Source organism: Egretta garzetta, unplaced genomic scaffold (assembly GCF_000687185.1).
Source record: "Egretta garzetta isolate BGI_Z169 unplaced genomic scaffold, ASM68718v1 scaffold50, whole genome shotgun sequence".
NCBI lineage: Eukaryota > Metazoa > Chordata > Aves > Pelecaniformes > Ardeidae > Egretta > Egretta garzetta.
In genome coordinates, this window is record NW_009258613.1 from 4,007,013 (window position 1) to 4,034,638 (window position 27,626).

At 40.9% G+C, this 27,626-nt stretch overlaps 2 protein-coding genes across 3 annotated transcripts in view; one reads left to right on the top strand and one right to left on the bottom strand.

Moving 5' to 3' along the window:
* TG (thyroglobulin) overlaps window positions 1–27,626 on the top strand; it is a 161,306-nt gene that overhangs the window by 95,676 nt on the left and 38,004 nt on the right. The gene's annotated exons all lie outside the window — the stretch shown is intronic.
* On the bottom strand, window positions 214–23,544 carry SLA (Src like adaptor). Of its 2 annotated transcripts, XM_035903422.1 has the most exons (9): window positions 23,383–23,544; window positions 21,948–22,257; window positions 18,143–18,236; window positions 11,675–11,774; window positions 8,233–8,319; window positions 6,778–6,881; window positions 5,450–5,581; window positions 3,328–3,460; window positions 214–2,355 (listed from the first exon to the last, which is right to left on the bottom strand). In XM_035903422.1, the coding sequence occupies exons 3-9, from the start codon at window positions 18,201–18,203 to the stop codon at window positions 2,136–2,138; spliced, it is 837 nt and encodes a 278-aa protein (XP_035759315.1). In that variant the 5' UTR covers window positions 18,204–18,236; window positions 21,948–22,257; window positions 23,383–23,544; the 3' UTR covers window positions 214–2,135. The 2 variants fall into 2 exon arrangements, with proteins under 2 accessions (XP_035759315.1, XP_009646284.1); XM_009647989.2 differs by lacking the exon at window positions 21,948–22,257 and having other exon boundaries at window positions 23,383–23,543.

Sequence of the window (27,626 nt, forward strand, 5' to 3'; positions counted from 1 at the left end):
CTGTCAGTGAAATCCAGCCACCCCATATAGCACAATTCATAAGTTTTTGTCACCTTCTCATGTCATTACTATGAAGGTGACTGAGTGCTGGCACATGTCACCCAGGGGAGTTGTGGAGTCTCCACCCCTGGAGATATTCAAAAGCCATCTAGATGTGGTCTTGGACAACCAGCTCTAGGTGGCCCTGCTTCAGCAGGGGGTTTGCACCAGGTGACCTCCAGAGGTTCCTTCCAACCTGGTCTGTGATTAGGTGAACCTGTTATCATCAGAACATGTCTGATCGCCTTCCTACAGAGCATGTTGCAAGTGCTGCCCAGTTACATGGGCTTTTGGATTCTTTTGTCGCGTTCCATCAAAGATGCCTTCTAGCAGTGACATTGCAAGACTGGGTGTTTGTACTAGTTGCATGCTAGGTTCTCCATTTTCTAAAAGCAATACAAAGTAACAATTGGATATTATTTTAATGAATAAATACAAGTCATGATTTAAAAATCTGTAATGCTCCCCATATACATTTCACTAGATAAAATGCAGTCACCATAACATATTAATAATCAGTAACAGTAATGAGATGATACAAACACCTGGAGTTCCTGAGTTCATTTTGCTTTGTGGTGTTCAATGTTTACCAGCCAAATTACATTCATACTTTAAGTTCTGAAATATGTTTAAATAGGCTGTGAACTAATTTGATCTCTGAATCTCTCTTGCTAGTGCAAATGATCTGTTACAAGATCTAAAGAGCACACAGATTTGTGCTAAGAGGTATTTACAGAGGAAATTATATATATACACACATACATTTTTATATATATATAAAACCCCAGTTCCCTCTCTCCAAACCTTCATTACTCAGATCTGTGCAAAAAGGTATGACACAATATTAGAATGAAAATATCTTGGCTCGAGAACATAGTTTGCAGCATTTTATACCCCCAGATGTGAGTGACAACTTGATTTAGAATGCAATCACGTCAGGTTCAAAGGACCATGCTAGCTGCTCCTTTATCACTTAGCAAAGGGTACATATATATAGAAAAATTCTCTAATTCTTCAAATTTCAGATAACCCAGTTACAAATCTTTAAGCAGTTTGATGAAATGTGTCACTACTATTTGACATAACTCTCTTCAGAAAACTCTTTAGTATCCACTGTTGCTGATTTACTCTCTTAGTTTAATTATTAAAAAAGCTGCTATTAATATAAATATTATACATAAATATGGGAGTGCCTTCAGGACACGAGGTTAAAATCTGGTCCTCCACACTTAAAAGGTCACACCTTTGCAAGCCTACCTTTGCAGTTAAGCATGGTATTACCACATTTTACTTTTCACTTAAAACCCCATTTTTTCTCTATTGTGTATCTGCTAGACTGTGAGCAGCTGTGTTATGCTTTTGGATATGCCTGTACTCTCAGCTCAGGGCTAAGCAGGAGTTGCTTTTCTCCGTGAGTTGAGCCTGTTCTTAATTTTTTGACCACTTTGTGACACTGCAGGCCACTGCCAGCAGTTGATTTAAATGCCACTTGGAAAGTCAATGATTTTAATTTTTCCCCTTAAAAGGTAAAAATGACAGAAGTATGGTGTCAATATAATCTTGGATGCTGGATGTTAGATACTTTCTTGGGGTTACTGATGACTTTCTGACCCATTGTCAATGACGATGGATGATTCGGTATGGAAAAGGAAAAGCCTCCTTTTCTCAAAGTAGATCGGTTCTGTCAAGATGGTTTTCAGCCTTGTGGAGAATACCAGAGTAAGACTTAATTTAAGTTCTTGAGCTGTAGTTAGTCCTTCCCTACAAAATCACCTTTTTACAATGGTGGGCAGCACCCTTGCTGAAGAGTCATCTGCCTCACTTGGCTCTTGACTTAGAGTCTATCTCAGTTTATCTTGTGAGTAGGTTCTAATTTCAGGTGCCCTGGGGACATTTCCAGCATATGGCTGAGATAGCACCATTAAGAAGGTCTCTGATTAACATTCAGAAGAGGAAATGCAGAAGCATTGCCAGTGTTTGATCATCAGCTGGTGTGCTCATATCTCTCATCTGTCGAAGGACTGCAGGACCACAGGATGCTCTGGGTTTTCTTCTAACCCCTCAGTTGTATTTTTTTTCCCCTGTTTGTCTTGCATTTAGTCTTCATAGTATGTAGGTGGCAAGTGAAGGGTACTCTTACGTTTGCTCCCTGTGTATATAAGAGATTGGGCTTTCTTCTTTCTGGCACTCGCAAATGAAGCCTCGTTATCTCCTGTTAGGGAGAGGTAGGAAGCGATACTTTCCCTCAGGCCATAGCTGAGACAAGAGTCATCCATTGCTGCCAGGGTGCTTTCAGTATCTTCAGTCACCTCCAGCCTTTAAAAGAACAAAATTTTGTTACTGTTTCAGCAACTTTAACCAGGCCTATTAGTATAATATTGACAGTTGTTAAACCAAATTATGTTAATTTTGTTGTATAAAAAATTTCCCGTCTCATACATCACCAAACATTTCTGTCACTTAGTGATTTTCCGAAACAATCAGTACAACAATAGTATCTAAATATTTTTTGGCATCTGAAAAGGAAATAACATCTATATACTTTATCTCTTTCTTCTTAATCTGTAGGAAAAATGGCCTCGATACTGCACAAAATTTTCTTGCATTTGTAAGCAAATGAATATGCTTTGTGAAGGAAGGGTAGTGGAGGGAAATTTACACTTCAAAAATAGGAGGTGCTTTTGTTTCTGAAGGTGGTTGTTTCACCAGCTTCTGAAACCTGACCTACTTTCTCTAGTTGCAGTCGTGATATTAGAAATCTCATGAACCTTGAGTTGGGCTGTGTACTGAGAGAGACACAGCAGGAAAGATTTACGCTGGGATAACGTGTTCATTGCACTTTTGCTGCCTCATGGGTGGCCACCACCCGTGAACAAGGAGGAGCCATTTCTGACTGTTGGGGCTCACATGTAAGCCACTGCACATTAGTGTGCCATTGCTGGTGGATCTGACTAGGCTTCATAGCCTGGCTTTTACTCCTGCTCCCTTGGTGGAGAGGACTCATGAGTCCCAAAGGGACTGCATATGCAGCCTGACTCTTAGCTGGATGGCAGAAATGATTGATTGTTGACTATACTTTCTTTTGAAGTTAGACCAAGATTATCACTTAGAGAGATGGACATCTAGTTTTGATGGGTTAACCTGCTGTCAGCAGCTTTGAAGACTGTCTAATCTTTAAAACTGGTCTCAGGAGAAGGAAATGGCTGTTTCTTCTGTGTTGTAAGTACAAGTATCTAAGCCTGGAAAAAAGAACTTGTTGTTTCTGGCAGCCCGTGTTGTATGTGGTACCTGTGAATATTTCTCCAGTTGAAGTTTTTATTCCGCATCACCACAGGAGGAACTTGATTCGTTATGCTGCTGTTGTTAGTGCACTGGGTGAGACAAGGTGTTGTAAGGACACAGCAGAGGCCATCAGCAACTTCTGAACAGGGAAATGAATACACAGACAGTTAATTTTTGCTCACTGTTATTTTCACTGTTTTTCTTCCCTGGTCTATGCTCAAATAAGCAGTATTGGACTCAGTAGCAGGAGTCAATAAATTGTGTATTCTCAGCCAGGACACTGTAACACAGGCTTAACTTTTTCCTTTCCTCATATCTTTGCCTTTTAATTTATCATGGGGTGTATTTCCCACAGTACAAGTGAGGAACTGAGACACAGAAAAATAGTGACTTGCCCAAAGTCTAGGAGGAAGTTTGTGACAGAGCAGGGACTTAAACCCATGTTTCCTGAGTCCTCAGTGAGTTCTGCTTTTGCATCCTATCGTCTCAGCCATGCAAACAGAGTGTAAAATTGATGCAAGATGCAACCACTCAGGCTGTGCAGCTAATCTGCTGCGGAACATGGCTATGGAATGAATGGAGGTTCACATGTTCCTTTCATCTATGTTTCTTCTCTCTCTTCTCTTCTCCTTGCTCCGCTAGGAACATTGCGTAGGGTCTTCTGTCCAAGTAGAGTACATAGTGGCTGGACACTAGTGTTTGACATCTCTGAGCCTTATTTTAGGGTGAGATTCTATATCGTCCCATGGTGGGGGAAGGAGGAGAGCTAAATCTCACTACATCTCCTCTTACACCTATAACTCAAGTTAAAATGTTAATTGTTATGAATTTTGGGGTCCTGTTGTCCGTCATGTGTTCCCATCCGCCCCCCCCCCATCCCTGAATTTTAGGCTTCGATTGTTTGCCTCTTTCTAAAAGGAGAAAGGTATCAGCTAAATAAAATGTAAAAAAAAGAAAAAAAAATCTGTCCAAATTCTCACTCCTCTGTTTATATCATTGGACTTGCAAGTTTCTTTTGCATGTTTTGTATGTGAATATGGCTTTTCTCCCCACTTTATCTGAGTACTCTTTGGCCAACACACTTTTTCATTTGCCTATAAAATATACAGATATGGTAGCTTTACACTTTCAAAATTATAGAGTACCCACTGCTGCTTAAAGCACAAGACCTATTGTTCTCTTGTAACTTTTGTGCAATTAACTTACTGCAATCTTCCTTCCTCATTCCATAATATTCTTGTTTTAATGCATGGTAACTGCAGCCACTTAATTTTGTTTGCCAGGTTCTCTCTCTGACACAGGTTAAATTACCATAAATCTGGAAAACTATCATTGAAACAGCTGTTATTCACTGGACTGTTATTAGTAGAAATGACAGCTGAATCTAGATTTAAGCTAACAGCTTGAGCCTCTTGAGAGAACTCCTGCTGATAAAATCCAGCCATACTCTTCTAAAGTAGTAGGGAAGGAACTAACAATGTTTCTGAGAATTTTCTGCTGCAGATGAGGTTGTGTGTTGTAATGGTTCCTAAGAAAAATGCGATTGCAGAACGTGGTCCTGCATATCCTGATGCTATCTGTCTGTCTACATGGTAAATAAATAAATGGCAGACATGTCCATTCTGGTAAAAAAAGTGAGCCAGGAGCTGAACTCTGGCCCCGGGACCCAGAACCATGACATGCATCTGTTCAGTTTAACATTTTTGTACACCCAAATTTTGACTTCAGCTGTGCTCTGATTGGGGCTGGGCATCCCTGGCCTGTGCTAACCTCCAAACTGTATTTGAAAGTTGTCTAGGGAAGTGCTAGATAGTGTTTTTTGGACCAAATACCATAAGGGACAGCTCTGTTGAGGTGGCCATACAATACCATATACCAATATGGGCAAAGCCTCTCTATCTGTATTTAGCTGAGTTCTTGGTTCATTTCAGTTGTACTGTTAAGGGTAGCATATTTGTATTTAGGATCAAAAATAAAGTAAAAGATATAAACCAAAAGTTTTTCCATTACTTGTTCTGTGGCAGTAGTTGCAAGTCTCAGACTTAGGCAAAACTTCTTGTTCTGGACCTTTGATAGATAGTTTTACAGTTGCCAGTGGAAAATATGTTTACTCTGCACGTTTTTTTACCTGAGTAGTGATTCACAAGGTCTTCAAGGCACTGAAAGGTTTGCCGTGGGGAGATGTAATACCAGTTATTTGGAAGGCGGAAGATCCTGTAATGTTTCACTTGCCTGTGCCGCACTGACAAGGAATAGAACCCTGGAGAAAGAGGAAATCTAATTACACCAAATCTAATTACTTCTGGGTTGACAGCAGTGACCACAACCACAATATCTGTAAGATGTGGTGCCATAATCCAAAAGGTCCCAGAATGATCTGAAATAAACTGAGTGGCCATCCTAATTTCTATTTATATAGCATGTTTTACATAAACAAAGGGAATAAAGGGCCCTACAGCAGGGCATGAGATTTAGATTGAATTTAAATTCTGGTGTGTTTTTCCTTTATTTTTGCTGGTATGGGATTTTTTTGAAACAAGCCTTTACAGAAGTCGTTTGCCACCTTCTGCAGAAGGGGACCAGACTCGTGTGCTGGTATGCTGATTTAGTCAGCTCCCAGTAATGCAGTAGCTGATACCTGATAATGCAGTCCTGGCAGGAGATGACAACTTGGATTTTCCTGCTTCTTTGTTTAAAAATATCGTGCAGTGTTTAGTTGGTAAGGACTGAATGTTGATCCTAAATTTCTTTGAATTTAGTATAGTTGTTATGAAAGTAATTGACTTGCGGTATGCAAGAGGTCAGCGTAGATGATTTATTATTTCCTTCTAACTGTAGTATCATGATATTAGGATGTATTCTGGTGCTTCAGAAAAAGGGAAGATATCACGTTGCACAATGGGAGAAGTATTCCCATTGAAGAGAATAAAAGTATAAAGTGTGCACAGTACGATTCTCATGTAGGAACAGAATTGCTATGAAAGAAAATAAAATTGAAGGCATGATATTTTTTAAAGGTAAATAAAAGAATGACCTGTTTATATAGGAAATGCACTTATCGGCCACCCCCGCTGCTTAGTGTGTATTTTATAGCTTCTTCAGGCAATCTTTTCTGGACCAAGGCAAAGCTGTGACTTTTTCTCCATTTGAAAAGTCCCACTGCCTAAATAGCTTTGCATGCGACCAAGGTAAATAATAGTGTTTAAACAACGGTGTCTTGTTTGTGCTGATGCCTGTGGAACTTTCCATGGCCATCACTAACCCTGTTTCCAGCACCTCTCATAACACAGGTGACTGGTGAAGACGGGCATGATGCAGTGGGTGCCTTTCCCTTCCCATTACATACATTTTGTGGTTTTGGACTGATCCATGTGAAGCAGGACAGGGAGTGAATTAAATAACTGTAAAACTGTTAATGCCTCAGATCAAGGGGGAAAAAAACCCATAGTTTCTCACCTTTCCTAGTCTCACTCTCTCTGATCATGAAGGAGCCGACCTTGGTGTTGGGTAGCTGTAGAAGTTCCTCTGCTTTTTCTCTTCCCAACCCTTCAAATAACCAGCTGTGAAGCAGGAAAAAAAAAAAAATCTGAAATTTGGACACCAGTGAAACAGAGAGCAGCATGTACCCCCGAAAGTGCAGCATTAGCCAGGAAAAGTGACTGCAAAAATAACACTGTGGCTTTCTGTAGTTATTCTCTCAACTATGTCCAGGCATGTTTCCCTGGTTTATGGAGAAAATCTTGCTCTCTTTGAGTTCCTTTAACTTCTGTGAGACTAAGAGAAGAGTGAGTAAGGCTCGTACTTATTAGGGAAAACAAAACCTTTCAAGCTGCCTTGATCTGAGTTGTTGGCGACACATCCATGTGGCATATTGATGGCATATCTGTGGCGTTAGTTAAATCCCTCTTTTTCATTTAAAACACTTTTGTTAACCTGAAATTGCATTTTATTGGTTCATTAATAACCCAAAATAAAATACAATTATTCTGTTTGTGCTAGGGAACAGTCCAGCCATTTAAGTTAATTGGTTTTGTGGATAAGAGAAAGTGGATTTAGTCCTACTGAGTTGCACCATAGCTTGGTGCACTGATGTATTTTGCCACAGCCAGTGTCTCACCACATAACTGAGCTTGCTCGGCTGGTGTAGAAGTTACTGGCACTTTATTTTAAAGTTGTTCTTGTGTGTTTGATCCAGTCTACTATTATCAAAATGGTCTTGGGGAAGCTTCAGGCAGTAGCTTCCATTGCCATACTGTGCCCTGTCTTTGGGAAAGCATCTCTATTTCAGGAGGATTTAAAAGCATATTAAAATTTAAGACCTTGCATAAATCGCAGTGAAGTTCACAGTTCATATGCTTAAAATTAAACAGGTATTAAAACTTTTGCCAGAAAAGTTTTAAGTGTGTGCTTTAATGTTTTCTTCCTGACTGGTGTCTAGGGCAACAAGAAACCTCTGAACCTTCCTTAGCTCTTCTAGTGTGAGAGCTTACATTCTTGAATGACTTATTAGTCTTTCTATTTGTTCTTTTTGGTCTGTTTTTCGTGAACACCTCTCACTTAAATTTTACTCTTTGTAAATATTAAAAACCCTTTCCAAATAGGGTCTCTTTATGAATCTCTTAAAATTACAGATCAGTCCACATAACAGAAGTATTTTAAATATCTTATATGGCATGTGAGGGTTTTTTGACCCTTTCCAGCATTTAAAGCCAGTATTTTCCTTTTCATATAGTCTAAACTTAGATGTGGATTTGATGTTCTCAGATGTCAAAGGAACTGCTTTAGACCGTCAATAAATAAAATTTTTGTCTGTCTAGTCATTATTGGCATGGTTTTGATTATGACACCAAATAACTAATCTAATATGCAGAAATGTAGTTTTGGAAGGCTATAGGAAATGCATTTACTTACCCGTGGTAAACCTTTGCTACATATTTTCCTGGAATATAGTTTTCTCGACCTGTTGTAAGGGAATGGACTCTCCACCAGCCTCCTTCACTGTGTGAAAGCAAGAGAAGGGATATTTTCAGATGTACTTTCAGAGCTTGTCCTCGTTTTAGAAATTAGTTAAGACACACAGATTAGCTTGTACCCTCCTGTCTGTGTTCCTGAATCTACGTATTCAGAAAGGGACCCAAGTTTGTTTCATTTAGACTAGTTCCATTTTTAAACCTACATCAGGATTAAATTTGGACACAGAAATAAGCTACATTTGTTCCATCTAAATTACGTAAGTAATAAAATATTTTTCTGTAGTTAAAAGAAGAAGGGTAAATACTCAGTGGTTAAATCATGCTGTGCTCTGCCTTCCCACAGCTAAACTTGTACTGGTATCCAAGATATTCAACCTATGGCTCAGTGTGCTGTGTCTGGGCAGCCCTGTAGTTACTCCTGTAACATCAGGGTGGAGATACTCAGCAAACAGACCTGTCTGCCTGGGAACAGGTTTTCAGTCTAACAGAACCTGGTTCATGGTTTGCCCTTTTCCTTTTTTTCAGTGAGTTGCTGAGCAGACTCCAATAAAAAAGACCTCGTAGCTGAAACTACGTGATTAGACCTATGGTTTTTTTCATTGATATATCTTAGGTTCTTGCTGTGATACTGAGTGCTGGCTTTGGCTTTTGAATCCCTTAGGAAGGGCAGGGTAACAAGAACTTTCACAGGGTTGCTGTGAAGCTTTAGTGATTAGTGCAAAGATGCTGATGATTGATGGGTTCTCTCCACCTTTTCTTTTAAGAGTTTCAATCCAAATAATAGTGCATCTTGTGTTTGAATGTTGTTTTTGTGGACGTTCATATAAATGCTCCCAGATAATGCCCGGACTGCAGACCAGAGTCTCAGTCTATGTCAAACCAGCTGGTGTTGAAAACACTTAGGTTAAACCTCCTGAGTTATAGCTGCTGGGGCCATGGTCAAGAATGTATATGCTGAGGGAAGAAGGGAAATGTCTACTGCTCAGAGCTGGGAATTCCAGGGCCACACGGGTTTTGTTTGTGGGTTTCCAGCTGACATAAATTATCCACAAGAAATTTAGGTTATTTTGATATTTTTTTCCTCGCAACTCTCCCAGACAGAATCAAGAATTTCAATAACAAAAACCCCAGGAGACTCAGTGTCTCCCTCCCTCCCAATTGCAATATTACTAACCCTGAAGAATCCCTGTGATGATTAAAAGCCCCAAAGCAGCACATCTCTCCTGGGCCAGGAGCCACAGAAATTATGTAGATTGGGGGGATCACTGGAGGACATCTGGTTTGACCACTGCAGCTAAATGCAGTTGTTCATCTGGTGATGAAAGGTGCTTGACAAGTGTGAAGAGTGAGGAACGGTGCCAGTGGTACTTATCTAATCCTGCTGACCCAGAGCAGTCACAGATATCTGTGAGGAGTTGTGTTGTATATGGGGGTTCCATAATACCCTGTTCCTGGCAGGATTGGTGGGGCTGATTGCTGCTACATATAATTGCTTCGGTAGAAGGCTGAAAAATTGCCATTGTAAAAGCAGTACGTGCTGCCTGCTCCTGCTGGCTTCTCCGTGGTGACTCCTCATCACTCGTGCTCTCGTCGTGCCTGCCATGCTGCTTTTCCCTTCCACTGCATTTTGCTTCTTTGAACACCTTGAGAAAAGACTATACCTAGAGCTTATGTGCAGCAAGAGTCTGCAGATGAACAGTTCCTATTTAACATCAGCATATAACCCAGCAGGGAAGAACAGGTCCTTCATTAGGACACTATGCTTTGTGTAGAGCATTGGAGTGTCTTATCTTCTGGGAACAAGCTGATCCAAAACAGGAAGAGGAAAGTTCCCATCAAGGCTTGCCTTGGCTCTTATTTACTATTAGGAGAAGTTCTTGATCACTGTACAACAGCTAAACATGATGAAAACTGCTGCTAGAGGAGCCTAGTTCTTTTAGAAGTAGTTCTTTTAGAAGTCCAGCAGATCATACTGTGCAGCACACGTACGCATACAATATGCCACACATCTAATTCCCATTGATCCAGGCCTATATTGTTATGTGGTGGTGTGAGGGCTCATAGCTGATGAAAGCTGGGAGTGAGGCTTTAACTTGGAATTTCCAAGCTAAAGCAGTTGTTGTACCATGTCGTGTATGCAGCAAGATTTAAACAGCCAGAAGTTACAAAAGAAAAATTCCCCTGGTTTAGGGAAGGTCTCCAACAGCAGAAAATTAATCTAGTGGTATTTTCTGAGTCTTCTGACCTCTAGATTCAGGGAAGCAGGGAAAGCACTTTGTCAGCAGAACATAACTGCAGCCATTCTGGGTCACACCAAAGGTCCACGTGGCTCCATATCTTGTTGCTGACAGAGGCCATTGTAGGTCACAGTGGCCTGAAGAATAGTCTGAGAATTCACCAGTTGTTTGTGGTACTTCCCTTGAATACTTCTGTCCTCCAAACATTTGATGTTCTGACTTCCTCAGGTAGAGAAATTTTGTTATGAATTTAGAAATCCTCAGAGGATTTCTCTGCTATGAACGTGTCTGGTCTCCCCTTGAATCCAACTGCTGCACCAGCTGCAAAAATTAAATCTTTCTTTTCTGTTTAAGCAGTGCAAACAGTAGCTGTGGGGCTGAGTAATTGCTAAGAGGTCACTGTGTGCTGATACGAGGTGTGCATAAAAGAATAGCAGGGCTGCTGTTTTCCATTTTTCAAGAAGTGTGCTCACTCTTGCACGTGGAATTATTTGCACTGTATTTAAGGTCAGTCTGAACTAGTGCTCTTAAGCCTACCACCTTCTGGGGGTCAAATATTTTTAAGTGGAACTGGCTGGAAAATCTTTGACCTTTTTTTTTCCCCCAGTAAGAAAAGGCAGAATCAATTTTAAAAGTTAAGGAAAAAAAAAAACCCTCTATTTTTTATTTTATTTTTGTTAGAGTTGCCTTAAATCTAGGGTGAAATTCTAAGACCTAATCATAAAGGAGTTGTTTAAATAAGGGTGAGAGAGAAAATGAGACACACACTTGACACAGAGAAATTCAGACTGATTTTCCTTTTCTATGTGATTCAAACTGTTTTGGCTCTTACTCTGTTTTCCACTGACATGGGGGGAATACTTTCTCAAAATCATTTTTCAAAGCAGAATTCTGTTTTGAGTCCTACTTTGAGCCTGAATCCAGCTTCAAAACCATGTCAGGGGAATCCAAGGTTCAAAGAACAGTCTGAAATCCCAAACCCTTAAGCTATAGAGAAATTTGCACCATGGCTAAGCATCCTTCCTTGCGAATTCTGAACTCAGTTCATTTTGCTGAACTGCATCCAGTTTGAACCAGGTGCATAAAACAGAGCTTTGCATCAATTGTAACAAAATCTAATTTAACAAATACGGATCGACTTACTCTGATAGCACACGTAGTTTTTCCCCTACGTGAAATATAGGTTGGCTTATGTCTGCTGAAGGATAGTCATAGAGGACAGCAAGGAAATCACTCTCCTGACCTGTTAAAGAAGAAAGAAAATGTCACTCAAAACCAAGATAGAGTTCTGAAGCAGAAATGGATCTTTCATTATGTATGTTACATTTTACATAGTAGGTCAAATGGGAAAATAACCTCACTCCGAAATGTCACTTGGTAAGCCTGTAACTTTATAGGAAGAATGTGAAGATATTAGAAATGAAAAAAGTCATTTGGTTAATGGTAAGCAACTAAATTTAGACCACTTCTTCTAGTAATTACCATATTCTAAAGGACATATTCAGTTTGAAACTAACAAAATTAGTAAGTATTTATAGTATTAGGAAGTAACCCCGTTTGATTAATGCCACTGTCTCTAAATGCCTCTAGCTACAATTTTGAGCCAAGCTGATGCGTTGCATTTAAGGAAAGGAAGATGGATGTTGAATTATTCCATCATTTAACACCGCTGATATTTTTCAAAGGTATGAAATTAGTTTAGATCAAGGGCAATGAGAGTGTGCCCATTATTGCCCATTTCCCACCACTTTTTAAAATTAGCCAGAGCACTTTGTTCTCCCCCCGTGTGTGGAAAACTATACTAGAGGTAGCACATGATGCCCTTATCTTCAATTAAAGAAGAAAGGCCATGAGTGTTTATAATTAAATCCTTGTACAACTGCATTTTGCAGAACTGAGGTCAGTAAAGAGATAAGAAGACCTTTTACATCAGTTGGGATGACTCTGGGCCTTGCAGCACTGTGTAGGACATGTTCTGAGTCTCCTGGGTTTCCGAAGGATGGAGGCACTTTGCACAAGACTGGGACTATAAAACATTCAACAGCTCCTCATCTGGCTGGAATCTGTGGTGCCCAATTAAATGCTGACAGGTGGGAGATTCAGAAATGTGTCATGCTGGGTGTTTTGAGCTCTTTGGCAGAAGTCTTGGCAAGAGGGATCATAGAATCATAGAATCATAGAATGTTTTGGGTTGGAAGGGACCCCTAGAGGTCATCTAGTCCAACCCCCCTGCAGTGAGCAGGGACACCACTAACTAGATCAGGTTGCTCAGAGCCTCGTCCAACCTGGTCTTGAATATTTCCAGGGATGGGACCTCTGCCTACATTTCTCCTGGAAGTGGGTCCCTTCCCTCTGCACATCGCCGTACCCTCCACCAGCACATGGGGAGACAAAGCTTTCCCTCTGCCTCCAGCAGGATCAGTGCCCTGTTCCTTAGTAATACCATCTAGCAGTGTGTTTGCAGGGGTGGTTTGATCTCCATACTTGCCCACTCTGTGCAGCTCAACATGTGCAAAAATGGGAATGAATTCAGAGGAGGAGAGAGAGAAATTACCCAGAGAGATAGACACACTTCTTGTTGGATCTATATTAAATGAGAAAATCTCTCAACGTGTCTTAAAGGAAGACAGGTTTTTTAGGGAAACCTAGAAAAAGCATCCTGAATGAATGCTGAGACTGGCTCTGTGTTTTCAGCCTCTGTGTCTTACAAATAACTCACAGTGATAATGACGAAAGGCTGAAAGAAACACGTAAGTCTGCAGAAAAGAAGTATTTTCAAGAGGAGACATTTTACACTTGTTATCCTCACAGCAGTGATAATGAGAGTATACATGTTAAGGAAAATATTCCACAGCTTTGGTTTAAAGGAAATAAAAAGTAGTGTTTTCTCAGTTGATTTTGAGTAGCTGTTTGCTGTTATGTTATAGGGACTTATGTTATGCAAAGTAGTGGGTCATTTTACCTTAATAATCAAACTGACTGTAAGCATTTTTAGTCTTGCTAGCCTTTGCCCATTGAAGTAGCCCCACGATACAGTTAGTGAGCATCCTTACGGATGCATAGATATGTCGAGTCTGGAATAGATGTTGATTAGTTTGACAGTGTGTTTAGTATTACTATTGCCATGGTTTTCTTAGTTGATTAACGTCACTGACTTAAACAGGACTAGTCCAGTACCTTTGTATTAATCAGCCAACTGCTGTGATTAGTCTACTGTAACTTATTCTACAATTAGTTCAACGATACTGAAGAAATTCTGTGCTAAGCATGCCTTTGATTGCTTCCCTCTTCTGCACTAAAAATTAAGTGACATCACCTTTGTCTATGAAACTGCTCAGTACCTGAGGCTAACAAGACCTAGGTGTTGGTGCTGAGTCTTTTTCAGCAAAGCAAAATCTTTACCCGGGACTACAGGAAATAAATGCCAGAAGGTACTTCGTAAGAGCTGCAGAATGAGGATAAAGCGCCGTAGCCTAATTTCTCCTTGCAGATTGTTAGACAGCAGTTCTACAAGGAATGTATTTTTTTTTTAGCTTAACGACAATGCCTTTAGCAATATTTTTTTTTAAACTTATGCTGTTTCATTTATAAATATTTTTTTTCCACACAGAAAGGGTGGAAAACAAGTGCTTTTCTGCTCTCCTTCCTTGCGTACCGGTGGTTTGCATTTCGTTACGCACTGCGGGGTACGTGACTTTTTCTCTCTTCTAGCAAGATCTGTGTTACTTTGCTTACACTTTCATCTTTATGTTCGTTTTTGTTTCAATTTTGCACGTTAATTTGTAGTTCTGAAAAGGAAGGAATTAATCATAGTGTTGGCTGCCACATCCATGCAAACATTACCTCTTAAACTACATGTACTTATATTAGAATGAAAGTAAAGGGGGGTTGTACTACCCAAAGCTTTTCAACCCTCCTACTCCACAAACAAGACTTCTTTTTAATTGGTATTTAAATCAAACCTCACTGGGTTTTTTGGTCATGTGAAATACCCCACCGCACTCTACAACTTTTCACAGAACCCATACTAGCTCCTTTCAAACACAAAAGCCTCGAAACAGGGACTGAACAAATTACACTGTTTCTCCACACCTGAATTTCACAGTGATCTAATAGATTTGATCTGTTGAGCTCCCCACACTTTTAAGCTGTAAAAGAAAAAAGATTTGCCAGAGTTTTTCTAACACAACCTCTCCTCCGCAGGGCGAGTGTAGGTTACATGTGAAATGGAACAACTCAAAAGTTAGAGTGGAAAGATCGAAGCACAGTCATTTCCACTAAATCAGGTGTTAATTCTGTTTTTTTTTTTTTTTTTTTTTTTTTTAGGAGTAGGAAATTAATATGAAATACATGCTAGTTTTAGATGTCTGCATCCCTGGGTGTCTTGCAAAGTGCGAGACTGAATATTGCATGCTTCAAATTATTCCTTGTGAAGGGACTATGAAGCACTATTAGAGAGAAGGGAGAGAAAAGGCAGAGCATCCAGATCCAGCTCATTGCCCCCCAAAAACATTGTGCTGTGCACGAGTGTGGTCCCTGTCTGGAGTGGGAATGAGCTGCTCGGAGCTCAGCGTTCTGCATCATCCCAGCTTTACCATCCAGCCAAAGTATGATGCTCTATGGCATGGTGTGTACCAGAGAGAGTAAAGGAGGGCACTCGTGTGTGTCTGGGAGGCTGTCTGTGCAGCAGCCGTAAGGTGTGGCTGCAGAGTCACACTGGCGTACCCAAATTAGATCTAAACCAGCCAACTTGGGAACTGAGAGTTATGCAGGTGCACCTCGATAAGGATTAACCCTTGATTCAGGGTCCCAAGGGAGGAAAGAGGAGGGGGTGGGCTCACAACCCCTGATGATCCCTTGCTGCTGTAGCTACTCTGTTATCAGTACCTAGGTTATGCCCGGGATGCCCATACAGTGTGCTTTCAGATGGAGTGCAGTCATATTTGGAGTCCAAATGCCTCCTTGGGAGATGCAGCTTATGCACTGTTCCCTTTCTTAGCACCAAGACTGATGCACCAGAGGTGAGGAAAGCACAAGGTTTTGCTTTTGGTGCAGCTCTCAGCAGCATGAGGGGCTTATAGAGGTCTGACGAACACACTTAAGTCTGCAGGCTCCAATTATCTGTTTTATTCCCCCTTCTTGTTGGGTATTCTTTCCTTTCTTTCTTTCCCTTCCATTTCAGTCCTTCATCTTATTCAGTCCCACTGAAATGAGACAGTGTAAAACTTGCTTTTCCTAATAACTATTTGGACTGTTGTAAGGCCATGGATTGGATCCTCCACCTCACTTAAAGGTGGCTGTTCCTGGCCTGGGGGAAATCTTCTATGTTTGGTGATGCGATCTGGAGTTTGATCTTCTCAGGAAGACAAATGGATACAAACTCAATGGATTAACCCAAATGTATGCTTTTAGTACCAACTTCCTTTTCAAAAGTCTGTTTTCACAGGATTTGGATGATAGTACCGACGTTTGTATTTCCAACTTCAATCAGCAACATCTAAGCCATTATGAAAGATGCTGGTCTGATCCAGACTAAAAGTTAGATCCAAAGAGCTGTGCAGGCTGTTCAATCATAGAATAGTTTGGGTTGGAAGGGACTTTTTTAAAAGTCACCTAGTCCAAACTCCCCGGCAATGAGCAGGGACATCTTCAACTCGATCAGGTTGCTCAGAGCCCCATCCAACATGACCTTGAAAGTTTCCTGTGATGGGGCGTCTACCACATCTCTAAGCAACCGGTTCCAGTGTTTCACCACCCTCATCGCAAAAAATTTCTTCCTTATATCTAGTCTGAATCTACCCTCTTCTAGTTTAAAACCATTGCCCCTTGTCCTTTGCAACAGGCCCTGCTAAAAATTCTGTCCCCGTCTTTCTTATAAGCCCCCTTTTAAGTACTGAAAGGCTGCAATCAGGTCTCCCCAGAGCCTTCTCTTCTCCAGGTTGAACCACCCCAACTCTCTCAGCCTGTCCTTATAGGAGAGGTGCTCCATCGCTCATTCTGATCATTTTTTGTGGCCAAAAGCTGCCTTTGGGGGCTTAGAAATAGGTATCCAGTCCAATTTCAGCTGTATGAGTGTCTGAGACATCCCTACAGACTTGGCCGATGCCACTGCAGCTATGGGAGACTTGTTCCCTCCCCAGGTGGCAGCAGCAGGTCAGGCAGAATCTGACAAATCACCTTTCTAGATGTGCTAGACGTGTAGGACAGGGCAAGTAGATCTAGCCCTGAATTCATAAATGGGTAATTTCCCCTTGCAATCGCTGTGCTATCAACGTTTGCTGAGTTATCTTTTAGGGGTATGTTCTATTTATGTCACTAGAAGGGATGCAGTTGGCTTTAGCCCTGCTAAATCCTGACTTGTAAGATGTGCAGGCACAATACAAACTTGGACGCAGCCATGGCAGTGACCCCTCACTCTCCTCCTCATCAGCAAGGTCCTGTTCTGAGTGCGTGCATGTCTCTGTTTTGGTGATTATGGTATTCATAACAGCAGTTGTTGGGAATATCAACATCAGGCACTCTTCTTCACACGCACAAAAATTGTCAGTTCATGTTATGGGCCTCTGAGTGGCCATTAACAGTATTTGGTCTCTGCTTTATCAGGTCCTAGGGCTACATGGCTGCCTGTATCAGCTAGTTCTCGACCATGCTAAAAGCAGGGCTGGGTTTCCTTCCAGCACTAATGAAACCAGGCTGATTCCCTATCCTTATTATAATGAGCAGCACAACTGGATCATCTTTCTTGCAAAACCCAAAAATTTTGATTAATGCCTTCCCCCTCTAAAAAAAAAAAACAACCCAAAACCAAACCCAAAAACCAGACCCCAAACCAAAAAAACCCAAACCTGTTTTCTCTTCCTCACCTTTGGGGAGTGATTTATTGCAGCTCTTGTACCAGCTGCCTGTCATATTGCAGCACGAGAGCTGAGGCTGTGCTGACTCTCCATCTCCTTACTTGCAGTTTGGGAGTAGCAGGTAACCGAATCCCTCTTGCTTTCCCCCTCATATGCCTGACCTCTACCAGCCTACTGGGGGGGCTTCGCAATGTGATTTTTTTCACGTGTGGATGCACAGGGCAGATGTGTTAGATCCCTCCCCGGCAGCTTGGCCTGTGAAATGTGTATTTCTGTATAACCTTTATTGATAAATCTGGTGACAAGTTGGCTACGTGTTACTTCTAATGCAAATGTCTAACAGTGGACTTCAGGTTCAGCGTGAGCGTAACACCATTAAGGTTTTTAACCTTAAATGAAGCAACCCCAAATTTCAAGAAAAAAATCTGTGTAAAATATCACATGCAAGCATGTCAAAATACAGTATTTCTGTTTTCTGAATTAGTGCTTCAGTGCTTTCTGAATTGGAAGGAATGTCTCTCAAGGAGCACAAGCAAATAATAGTTTTAACATTTGCGTTTTTTAATTAAAGTACTTGGAAAATGAGCTAGTACGTACCTAAAAATAAGCACTGTCTAGAGGATGCCCTCCTGCTCCCACAGCAGTCACGCACTTGCCTGCTTTTACTACGTCAGGCGGATGAAGGAAGACACATGGATGAATGTACCATATATTTTGCACATCTTTTTCTCTTGAAAGAAATTAAATGAGTGCTTACCCGTCTCGCTCGGCACATTTGTTTCTTCGGAGGCTCTCGGCGTTTTCACAGTATTTCCCATTGCGTTCTCTAATTCCGTCAAAGCTCTTCAGAACTAAATCAAAGGAGACATTGAAATTAAACATCAGAATAACACCTGCTGTGCCAACAGATGAGAAATGACCTAGTTTGGGTGTCTCCAATTTTATAGAGTTTTGCTTTTGAGAACCCTTGTGTCAAATTCATGTGAGAGTTTTACATACTTGCTAAACTCTCACCACTTTGGTGCTTTTATCAGGGGAATAGCAGAAAACCACAGCTAGGGAAGTTGCTCAGAAGAACGCAATGTAGTAAAAGTTTCCATTACCAGTACCTCAGCACAATAGGAAGTCACAGCAAAGCCATGCCCGTACAGTCATTTCATATACAAAATGTTCTGTTCAGCATTTGGAGTTCTGAAGCTACAAAGAAATTAATTAGATTGATGTATCTGGTTTTCAGCGCTCTGTGTATATTATGTCACTTTATGGCCGAACACTAAGAAAGTTGTTCGGTGGGTTTTTTTCTGATGCAGTTGTGCTTTCAGCAAATGTGGGCAATGTTGGTTTTCCTCTTTTTTTCTTTCCTTTTTCTTTCTTTTTTTTTTTTTTTAAAGTAACACCTTGCCTCAAAATGCTTGATCTCAAAAACACTCCTCCTGCATAAAGCCAGTGGTGCAAATTCTTCAGATACTTGTCTTAAGAAGTCTTTGTACAAGAAACAGTATCAGACAATTGTGGAACTAAATATTGTGAGTGGGACAGTTCCTTCTCATGGTTTTACTGCACCCATCCTAATTCTCCCTGACGGGGGACAGAGAGGAAAACCCTTTGGATGTGGAAGGTGTCTCACACTATGGTATATTTTCAGAGGCAGAGGAAAATAAACTATATCTGTTAGAAATTGTACGTTAAAGCAAAATAACTCAACACCACTAGCTGATAGGTAATTATTTTTCAAAAATATGCTTCTGTCGTTGCCCTGTGAATATGATAACAGGAGCTCTAGCAGCATCGTGTGGGTATTCTGCATCTTTCAGTCTTTTCTAGCTTGAATATTTGAAAGATGATTACTGCCTTTGGTATGCTGCTCTTTGCTTACAACAGGCTAGAGTCTGATGGTGTTAGCTGGAGAGGTGTCTAACCTGAGAAGCAGTACTGCTGAAATCAGTGAGGCTGTATTACTAATTGTCTTTTGGAATAAGATTGGCAGAAATGAATATATTGCTTAATACCATAAATATTTGATGCCTTGCTGCGAGTTTAGGAAGACACCCTGCAGAATAAAATGCCGTTCAAAAGAAAGAGAATGCATCTCCTATCAAATGCAAGTAGATCAGAGCTAAAACAGATGGTAATGCACAGTTTGACTCTGCCTCATCTAATTTTCAAGCTTCTTAGTGCTTGTTCCCAAAGGCTCTTTGCTAGAAGTCTCCATTTCACCGGCCAAATGGCACATTACCCTTCCACTGCCTGCACTCAGGAACTAGCTTGTGGCACATCTGTAGGATGCAGCTGTGCCAGTGTCTTTCTGACAAGTGTCTGAAATCTGCTTTGACGAGAACAAAAAACTGTTTCATTGCCTGATATAAGAAGCCTAGAAGCTGAATAAAAAAGTAACCTTAAATTTAAATAAACTATTTGAGTGTTCATGTTTGACTAAAAGGGTCTCTTGGGAGAAAACACAGAATCAGTCTCCATTTAAATGCACCTAAGTTTCTAAAACTTGAGTTGGAATTCATTTTGGCAGGCACTGTCTACTTGCAAAATTATAATTTCCTGAACTAACTATGAATATGTTTTCACAAGACCCAATTTTCATTTCTTCAACATTTTTCTCAGTTGTGTCCCATCAAGAACAAGGGGTATATGCGTAGCAATAGCGCAGCCAGTACTTTGGCTATGGATGTTATAGATTTTCCTGGCTCGTCTTCAAATTAGCCAGCAAAATTTCCTGGGCATGGCAATAGAGAGCTTAACAGGGCTGAAAAAGTCAGCTGGAGAAGTGGGATAAATACCTGGCCAGATAACCTCTGCCGAACGCTGTGCTGTAGTAGCTGAGTTTTTGCAGTACTTGGGAAGGGCAGTTCAACTCTGGCTGTGCATAGCAAGTAAGCTGCAGTTACCAAAAAATGTGTGCAATTCCATCTATAATTGTAATACACGCAATTGTTATTTAGATGAGAAAAGCACTTGAATTTTGTGTCATAAAAGTATGGAAAAATAAAAATAATGGAGTCCTGTCTCTATGTAACCCTTTATTTTGGGTCTTGGCGTTTGAGGGCCAGGAGAGCAAGTCATCCTGCTGGTGATGAGACTTGCGACGGAGTGCTTTCAAGGGCTTTTTTCCTACTCTTAAGATACAGTGGATACAATTTTCAGGTCTGCCTGAGTCACTTTGGAAAGTGATACGTAGCATTTGTACACAATGGAAAGACTTGTGAAAACTTTATGTCACACTTACAAACTTTCTAACAGCACAGCACATTTGAACAAGGCACCTTCGTTTTCCTAGATGGTATTTAGGAGTCTCAACTCTAAACGTTGCTTTACAAATACCTGATGTGTTTTTGAAGGTTTGCTTATCTAAAATTTGCATTTAAACCACTTGCAGTCTAGTCCAGACGGATTAAGTACCAGACAAGAGGCCTACTTGGTATTTTTGCAGAGTACATCCCAAACTGGCCTGTCTCACTTCTGCCATACAAATCATCGTTCTTCTCAACGGACCTTTGAAGTCAACAGGACAGAGCGTGCAGCTCAGTGCTGCTACTTTAGATGTGGAAGAATCTGACTTACGGAAAATACAAATGTTATAAAGTACTTACCGTAACAGTGAAGAGCAATGACGTTTTGGGCTTTGATGTCACTAGTGTGACAGTTTGCTGTGTCGCATTACATTTTCCATACTCTTTTTACTGTCACTAATTACCACGGGTGGCAGCATAAAATCTTGAAAGGGACAGAGAATCCAAGAGGTTCTCTAGATGCATGGCAGAAGTGTTCAATAAAAATAAGCAAATGGAAATCTGTGACCACTGCTGTTGATTCACTTATCCAAAGTGATTAAAAGGAAAATCACAGATATCAGAGTAGGTTTTACCACTAGGGCCACTTGTTACTATGCATTTGGGCAGAGTAAAGGCACCTATAGTCCAGACAAAGGTGGTGGACTTAATGCCCTGAGGTATGGCTCTACTCTCAGACGTTTGCAAATGGGATGGAGTGGAAGAAATCAGAAATTTTGTTTGAAATGGGCCAAAGGGGTGGACATACGTAAGATTGTTTCTACTTGCTTGCTGGCAGTGTTTTCAGAGTAACAGTGTATGAATTAGTATCCTAAGTATTTCTAAAACAACAGTGCATGTGATTCTCAAGTGCATGATAGGACTTAAGGGCTTAAGGAGCTTGAGCTTGTGTCAAGTATTGGCAGTGCAATACAAATCCATTGTATTGCTATATGATAAACTGTGTGGTGGTTTTCTGAAATTTTGAGATACTCTGCAAAAATACTTACAGGAAACTGTAGAGCATCTTGTGGCTGAGCTGATTTTTTATCGTTTAAGTCAACAGTGGAACATTAACTGTTTTATAGATTATATTATTTTGAAATGCTGAATCTGCTCCAGGCACTGCATCTCACTTAAACTTGATGACAGAGCCTGGGATACGAGTAGAGGTGGCATCCGTCTGTCTTAGAAGCAGATAATTATGCCAGATCCAAAGAAAATCATTCACTGAGGGTGATTTGGGAAGAATTAAGGAGACGTGATAGACTCTAAGCTCACCTTGTCTTATCAACCCAAAGCTCTGCATGGAGGAGTGCATCTGCTGTTCAGCCTGGAGGAGCTGCTGGGCTGCAAACCAAGCTACCTGCAGGTGTAAGGGCGGCGTTCCCCACTCACAGACCACCTCCTCAGGCTTGTGTGGAAATTAGATTTTAACCATTAGGATCACATTTGCAGTCTTTCAAGCTTTGGTGCTTCCTCCCCTTTCCGCTTGCGCACATGCTGTTTAGCGAACGCCGGTCACTGCAGCCATAGCTGTCCGCAAACACACAACTTTTGGGGTTTAGTGGTCTTTACTGCTTTATTTTTGCTGCCAAAAGGAAGATGAGAAAAAAATCTACAGCCCCAGTCCTGTTTTGTGTCCTAATTATCAGTGGCAGAACTCTTGGCAAATATGAACTCTTCACCTGTCAAGACTGGAATCTCACTGACCTACATCGTGGGTACCAAAAACCCGTGGTACAATTTACACCTTCCATTCCTGCATGCAGCACATGTAGCAATAATTTTCTCTCACAGAACCTGTTCTCTGAGAAAATGCACTTCTGGAGCAGTTAAATAGCATAGTGTATAGGAAAATCTGTCACTTTGTAAGAACTTTTTCAAAGTTGTATTTAAAATAATTGAAAATTAGTAAATATAAAGAAACAACAATAATGAGAGAAATAAAAAGGCAAAATAAGCACCTGAGTAAAGCCTCTCTGCAAGGAATACTGCACACTAGTAAAATTAGGATATTCATAATTCCTGAAAAGCTCTACCCTATTTTATTTTTGTTACCTGATATTCACATCTATGCTGCCAAGGTCTTAGAATTTAATTCTCAATAAGGTTCACAGGTAATGCCTGAATCCCATTTAACTTGAAAATGAAATCACCAGCATCCTGTTATTTTTCACGGGTGAAAAAAAGCAGCTTAGATTTCAGAAACTATACATTCTGGGGTGAATTTCCTTTAATTTGTCATTAATCAAAATGAGCATCCTTTCAGCTTTTAGGCACTTGTACCTTTGCACTTAGAAAGAACAACGTAACGCTGTAATCACGGTAATTCACAGAAACATACAACTATGAAACAACACAGAAATACCACATTATGCAAACTTCTAACACTTTGAATAAAAAGCCTGCTAATCTGTTCCATTTCTCATATTTTGGGTTATAGTGAGCTGCAGTTTGCTTCAGCATAAGGTCCTATGCATTTATCTTACTGTGAGCTTTCAGTAGAAATTCTCCTTCTCCCTTCTATCTTTAGTACCACTCCTTATGAAAAGGATCAAGGCAGGCTTTTCTATTTCTGCCTTTGGTGGTACCTGAAATCCATGGTCTGAATGCTGGCATCGGTAATGAAACAGAACTCCTTTTTATATAAATACAATTGAAAAAAGATGTTCCCGTATGCAGATAATCTAAAATGTATCAAAGTAATGATTACCTTTAAATGCTAGGCATGGTATTCCAGGTTGCAGTATTTCTCAAAAAAGCCGTAGTCATAATACTGCTCTCATGCTGCCAGCAAGGTTTAGCTGATCAAGTCGAGGAGCAGCCGGTCGAATGAGTGTGTTGTGAAGTTCACGCTGTCATGTAGAGCAGCATTTGCCAAACAGGCCACATACTTCCTCTCCGAGAAATAAGGAAGGCTCAAAGTGTTTGCAACAGATGAGGTTCCTGTTGCAAGTCACTACTCAAGACACTTTTTATCTATGGGCTGAGGAAAACAAGGAGGTTTTCAACATATTGCATCAGGGCTAGCTTGAGCAGATATAAAAAATGAGCAAAATAACCTGTTCTGCATTACTTACACAAAAAAGGGTTTCTCTTTCTCCTTTTTTTTCCTTCCAAATTTATTTATCCAGTAATGTTCAGTCCCCAACTGTTTTGTTTTATGTAGTTTTGCTAGTTTTTTTAGGCAGGCAGGAAGAGGCACAAAACTTTCTTTTCCACTCTTATTGAGCCTGGCTGGGAATGCAAGGTTTTCTTTATTCTGCACTCCAAACCCACCCCTGTCTGCAAATAATTGAAGCTCAATATCATCAATGAAAGAATATGGAGTGAAAGCCTGCCTATGAGGCACATTTTCACTCAGTTGTACACAACGCAGAAGCGTGAGCCCCAGGACGTCTCTCATCTCCGTGTCTGAGATGGGGAAAACAAGATACTAGCCTGTTAAATAATTTGACTGAAGTCCTTCAGGAAGAAGGATATGCAGACATGATACAGGAGTCAAAGGGATTTATTAAGGTTTTCCCTTTGCTTTTATGATCAAGATATGATCTGAAAAGCTCATATACCTAATTTTGTACAGTAAAATTAAAACAAAACAAAACAAACAAACCCAACCACCAGAAAATGCAGCAAACCCGAGTAGAGTTCCTGCTTCACGCCAGAGTAGCTCTGAGTAGCTGTTCATTGTAATGCCAATTTGTTTGATGATGAAAACTGAAAGTTGACAAGTGTGGGAGCTGTTGTGTAAGTGTTGTTGGAACCAGGAGACAGTGATCAAATTCCTAAAGCTGTGCCAAAATTCAGAGCTGTGGTAGTTACAGGAGAATATCCTTTCTCTTTGATGGGCTGTGTTAGCAGTCCTCACCTTGAAGGGACAGGAAAGTATCAGGGAGCTTGATAAGCAAATCAGTCTACAACACAGAGCCGTGACAGGGTTACAGCCATTGCTCTGGGGAGTTGGTTTTACCATAAAGCCCCATGATTATCCCTGCCAGTTATATTTTGGTTGTTTAGGACCTTATTTCTTTCTTCCAATCACAGAGATGTGGCATGCACATTTCCTAACGGCATTCACCGAATGGATGCACAATGTTTCTGGAATTACTAAAAGCTTATGGGTTGGGGGATGTCTGCATCACACATGGGAACGGCCAGGGGCAGCACTCTTCCTTCTCCTGATCCTTCTCACCAATATCTACCTTGGGCTGGCTCTGACAGTCTCTGTACCTTTGCAAGAAGCCAGGTTCCGTCCCAAGATGCACTCGTGAATGCGGCAGGTCTCAGACTGAGCAGGAAAGATTGGTCGCACAGAAGAAGAGGTTGGACTTGCTTGATAGAACATGCTCCACTGGAAACATAATAAATCTCAGGCATGGTTTGTACCATGTTTGTAGAGGAACAGATGAGTTCGCAGTGGAGGGAGGTAAATAAAATTCTTTGTTCCCTGTTCATTTCCGCCTGTTTCTGTAGGTTATTTACTGTTGTGCAATGATGAGAGCCAGTTTACTCTTTCAGTGTGTCCAACTAATAACATGTTTTAAATGATAAGATAATTGATAAGGTAAAGTTTACGTCTAAATGGAAGAAAGTTTTGATATGAATTGTGGGCTTTCTACGTCATCTTAAAAGTATTCATATCCTGTTATTCAAGTCACTAACCTGACACAGCACTCAGCAAGTCACTTGAGAGAGCAACGTTGCATTTGCAGGACTGCCTGCGATTACAGAAAGAGCGATTTGCCAAGACTCATTTATAAAAAAGAAATATCCCTTCTTCAAAATGTTATTTTTGATAGAATAGACAGGACACCACCACCACCACCCCTTCCCCTCATTTTTATCTGGAAATAACAGTTCTAGTAGATGGTTACGGAGGGAAAAATCTTTATATCTCAGTCTCCATTGCTGGACTGACCTGCCAAGTCCCTTCATGTGCTAGTGTTTTCCACATGTCTGCCACATAGCTCCTTTGCTGTGATAGAGTTTCACTGAGCTGGTCCCAAAGATATCTACACCTCCAGGTCCTTGAAGACAGTCTTTGTCTGAAAAACTGGAAAAAAATGACATTCATGTTTCAATTCAATTCATTGCATTGAGCCCTGCAACCTTGGTGTGTTGTAAGCACTTGCCACTGTGCAGAATTAGATGTCTAAGGAAAAGCAATGCAGATACTGAAATGCAACCCTGCAAGAAAAAAAAAAAAGAATAAGGCCCCAAATTGAGAACAACTTCTGAAAGTACTTTAAACCCAGTCTTTCAGAGAATAATCTTGTAAGCTAATTGGAAAGAAGAGTTAGTGGTCAGTTTGTTGCAGCTTGCTTAGTTTGCGGTGAGAAAAAACAGGATATAAACAACCTCTTTAATCTGGCATTAACTGAAACTCAAGACATCCTCAAACAGAAATGCAGTTTTCTGTCAGTGGAGTGATTATCTTCAGGCACAAACTGCAAAGACAACTGTGGTATCCATTTCTCTGTGTCACTGAGCCCAGCTTAAATGCCTCACGCAAGATCAGTTTTTAGTCAAACACAGGCCACGTTTTAAGTGATAGGAAGCACTTGAGCTCAGCAGTCAAGAAATGGAAGAGCCTTGGCTATCCTGGAGGTCAAACCAGATGGTCTGACAGATACTTCTGGCTGTGAACTGAACTGGCCAGAACTTCTGGCATCTCAACCTGGACAGTGCCTAACTCTATAGGGACACTATCGTTAACAAATAAAATATTGCTGTGCAGCTGGCTCTTTCGGGAAAGTAGAATTATCAGGACATTTCGTTGGTTTGACTGTTTTCATTAGATATGTTTTGATCTCGCTTTTGGCTGGTGTTACTGTTACTGCTGTTTCTGTCGTGTTGATGCCTGCTTCGTAAGGAGTCCGCAGCCTTGCAGCCATCAGAGTAACTGCATTAGTTTGAAGGGAGTGCATGTATTGAAGAAATTAATGATGCGGCTCAAGCAGGGTTTTCAGTTTCAAGTAACGTTGGAAAAACAAGAGGTCATGATGTGAGAAGAGGAAGAAGGTTTTGGGTTTACAGAGTGTGGGTGATAAAAACTAGTTGCAATGAAGTTTCTAATCGTTAGATCTGTTATGAATCGGTTTTAAAAACTTTGCAGAAGTGAGTTTCCAGAGTAAATGAGGAATTAAAATATATTCAGCACTGCAGCTTATATGGTGATCGTCTTTTCCAGGTATGTTGGGAGACAGAGGTACAGCTTACAGTAATAGTCCATATATTCTTTTTTTATTATCTAATCTGAATAAGAGCAAGGGGTGCTATTTAATTAAAACCTCCTGAACTGAGACATCTGAAGCAGAAAGCTAGCATTTGGCTAGACAAGAATAGTTAGATGTGCCCAACAAGTGGAGGGAGAATTGGGATAGACAGGATAGCACCAATGCAGATCTGTGAGCTATGATAGCGTCATAGAATCATCCAATCATTTAGGTTGGAAAAGACCTTTAAGATCATCAAGTCCAACTGTTAACCTAACCCTGCCATCCCACCACTAAACCATGTCCCTAAGCACCTCGTCTACCTGTCTTTCAAATACCTCCAGGGATGGGGACTCAACCACTTCCCTTGGCAGCCTGTTCCAGTGCCTGACAACCCTTTCTGTGAAGTAATTTTTCCTAATATCCAATCTAAACCTCTCCTGGTGCAACTTGAGGCTATTTCCTCTAATCCTATGGCTGTTACTTGGGAGAAGAGACCAATACCCACCTTCCTACAGCCTCCTTTCCGGCAGTTGTAGAGGGCGATAAGGTCTCCCCTCAGCCTCCTTTTCTCCAGGCCGAACAACCCAGTTGTTGCTTGTGCTCCAGACCCTTTACCAGCTTCATTGCCCTTCTCTGGACACACTCCAGACTCTCAATGTACTGCTTATAGTGAGGGGCCCAAAACTGAACACAGTATTCGAGGGGCAGCCTCACCAGTGCCCAGGGCAGGGGAAGGATG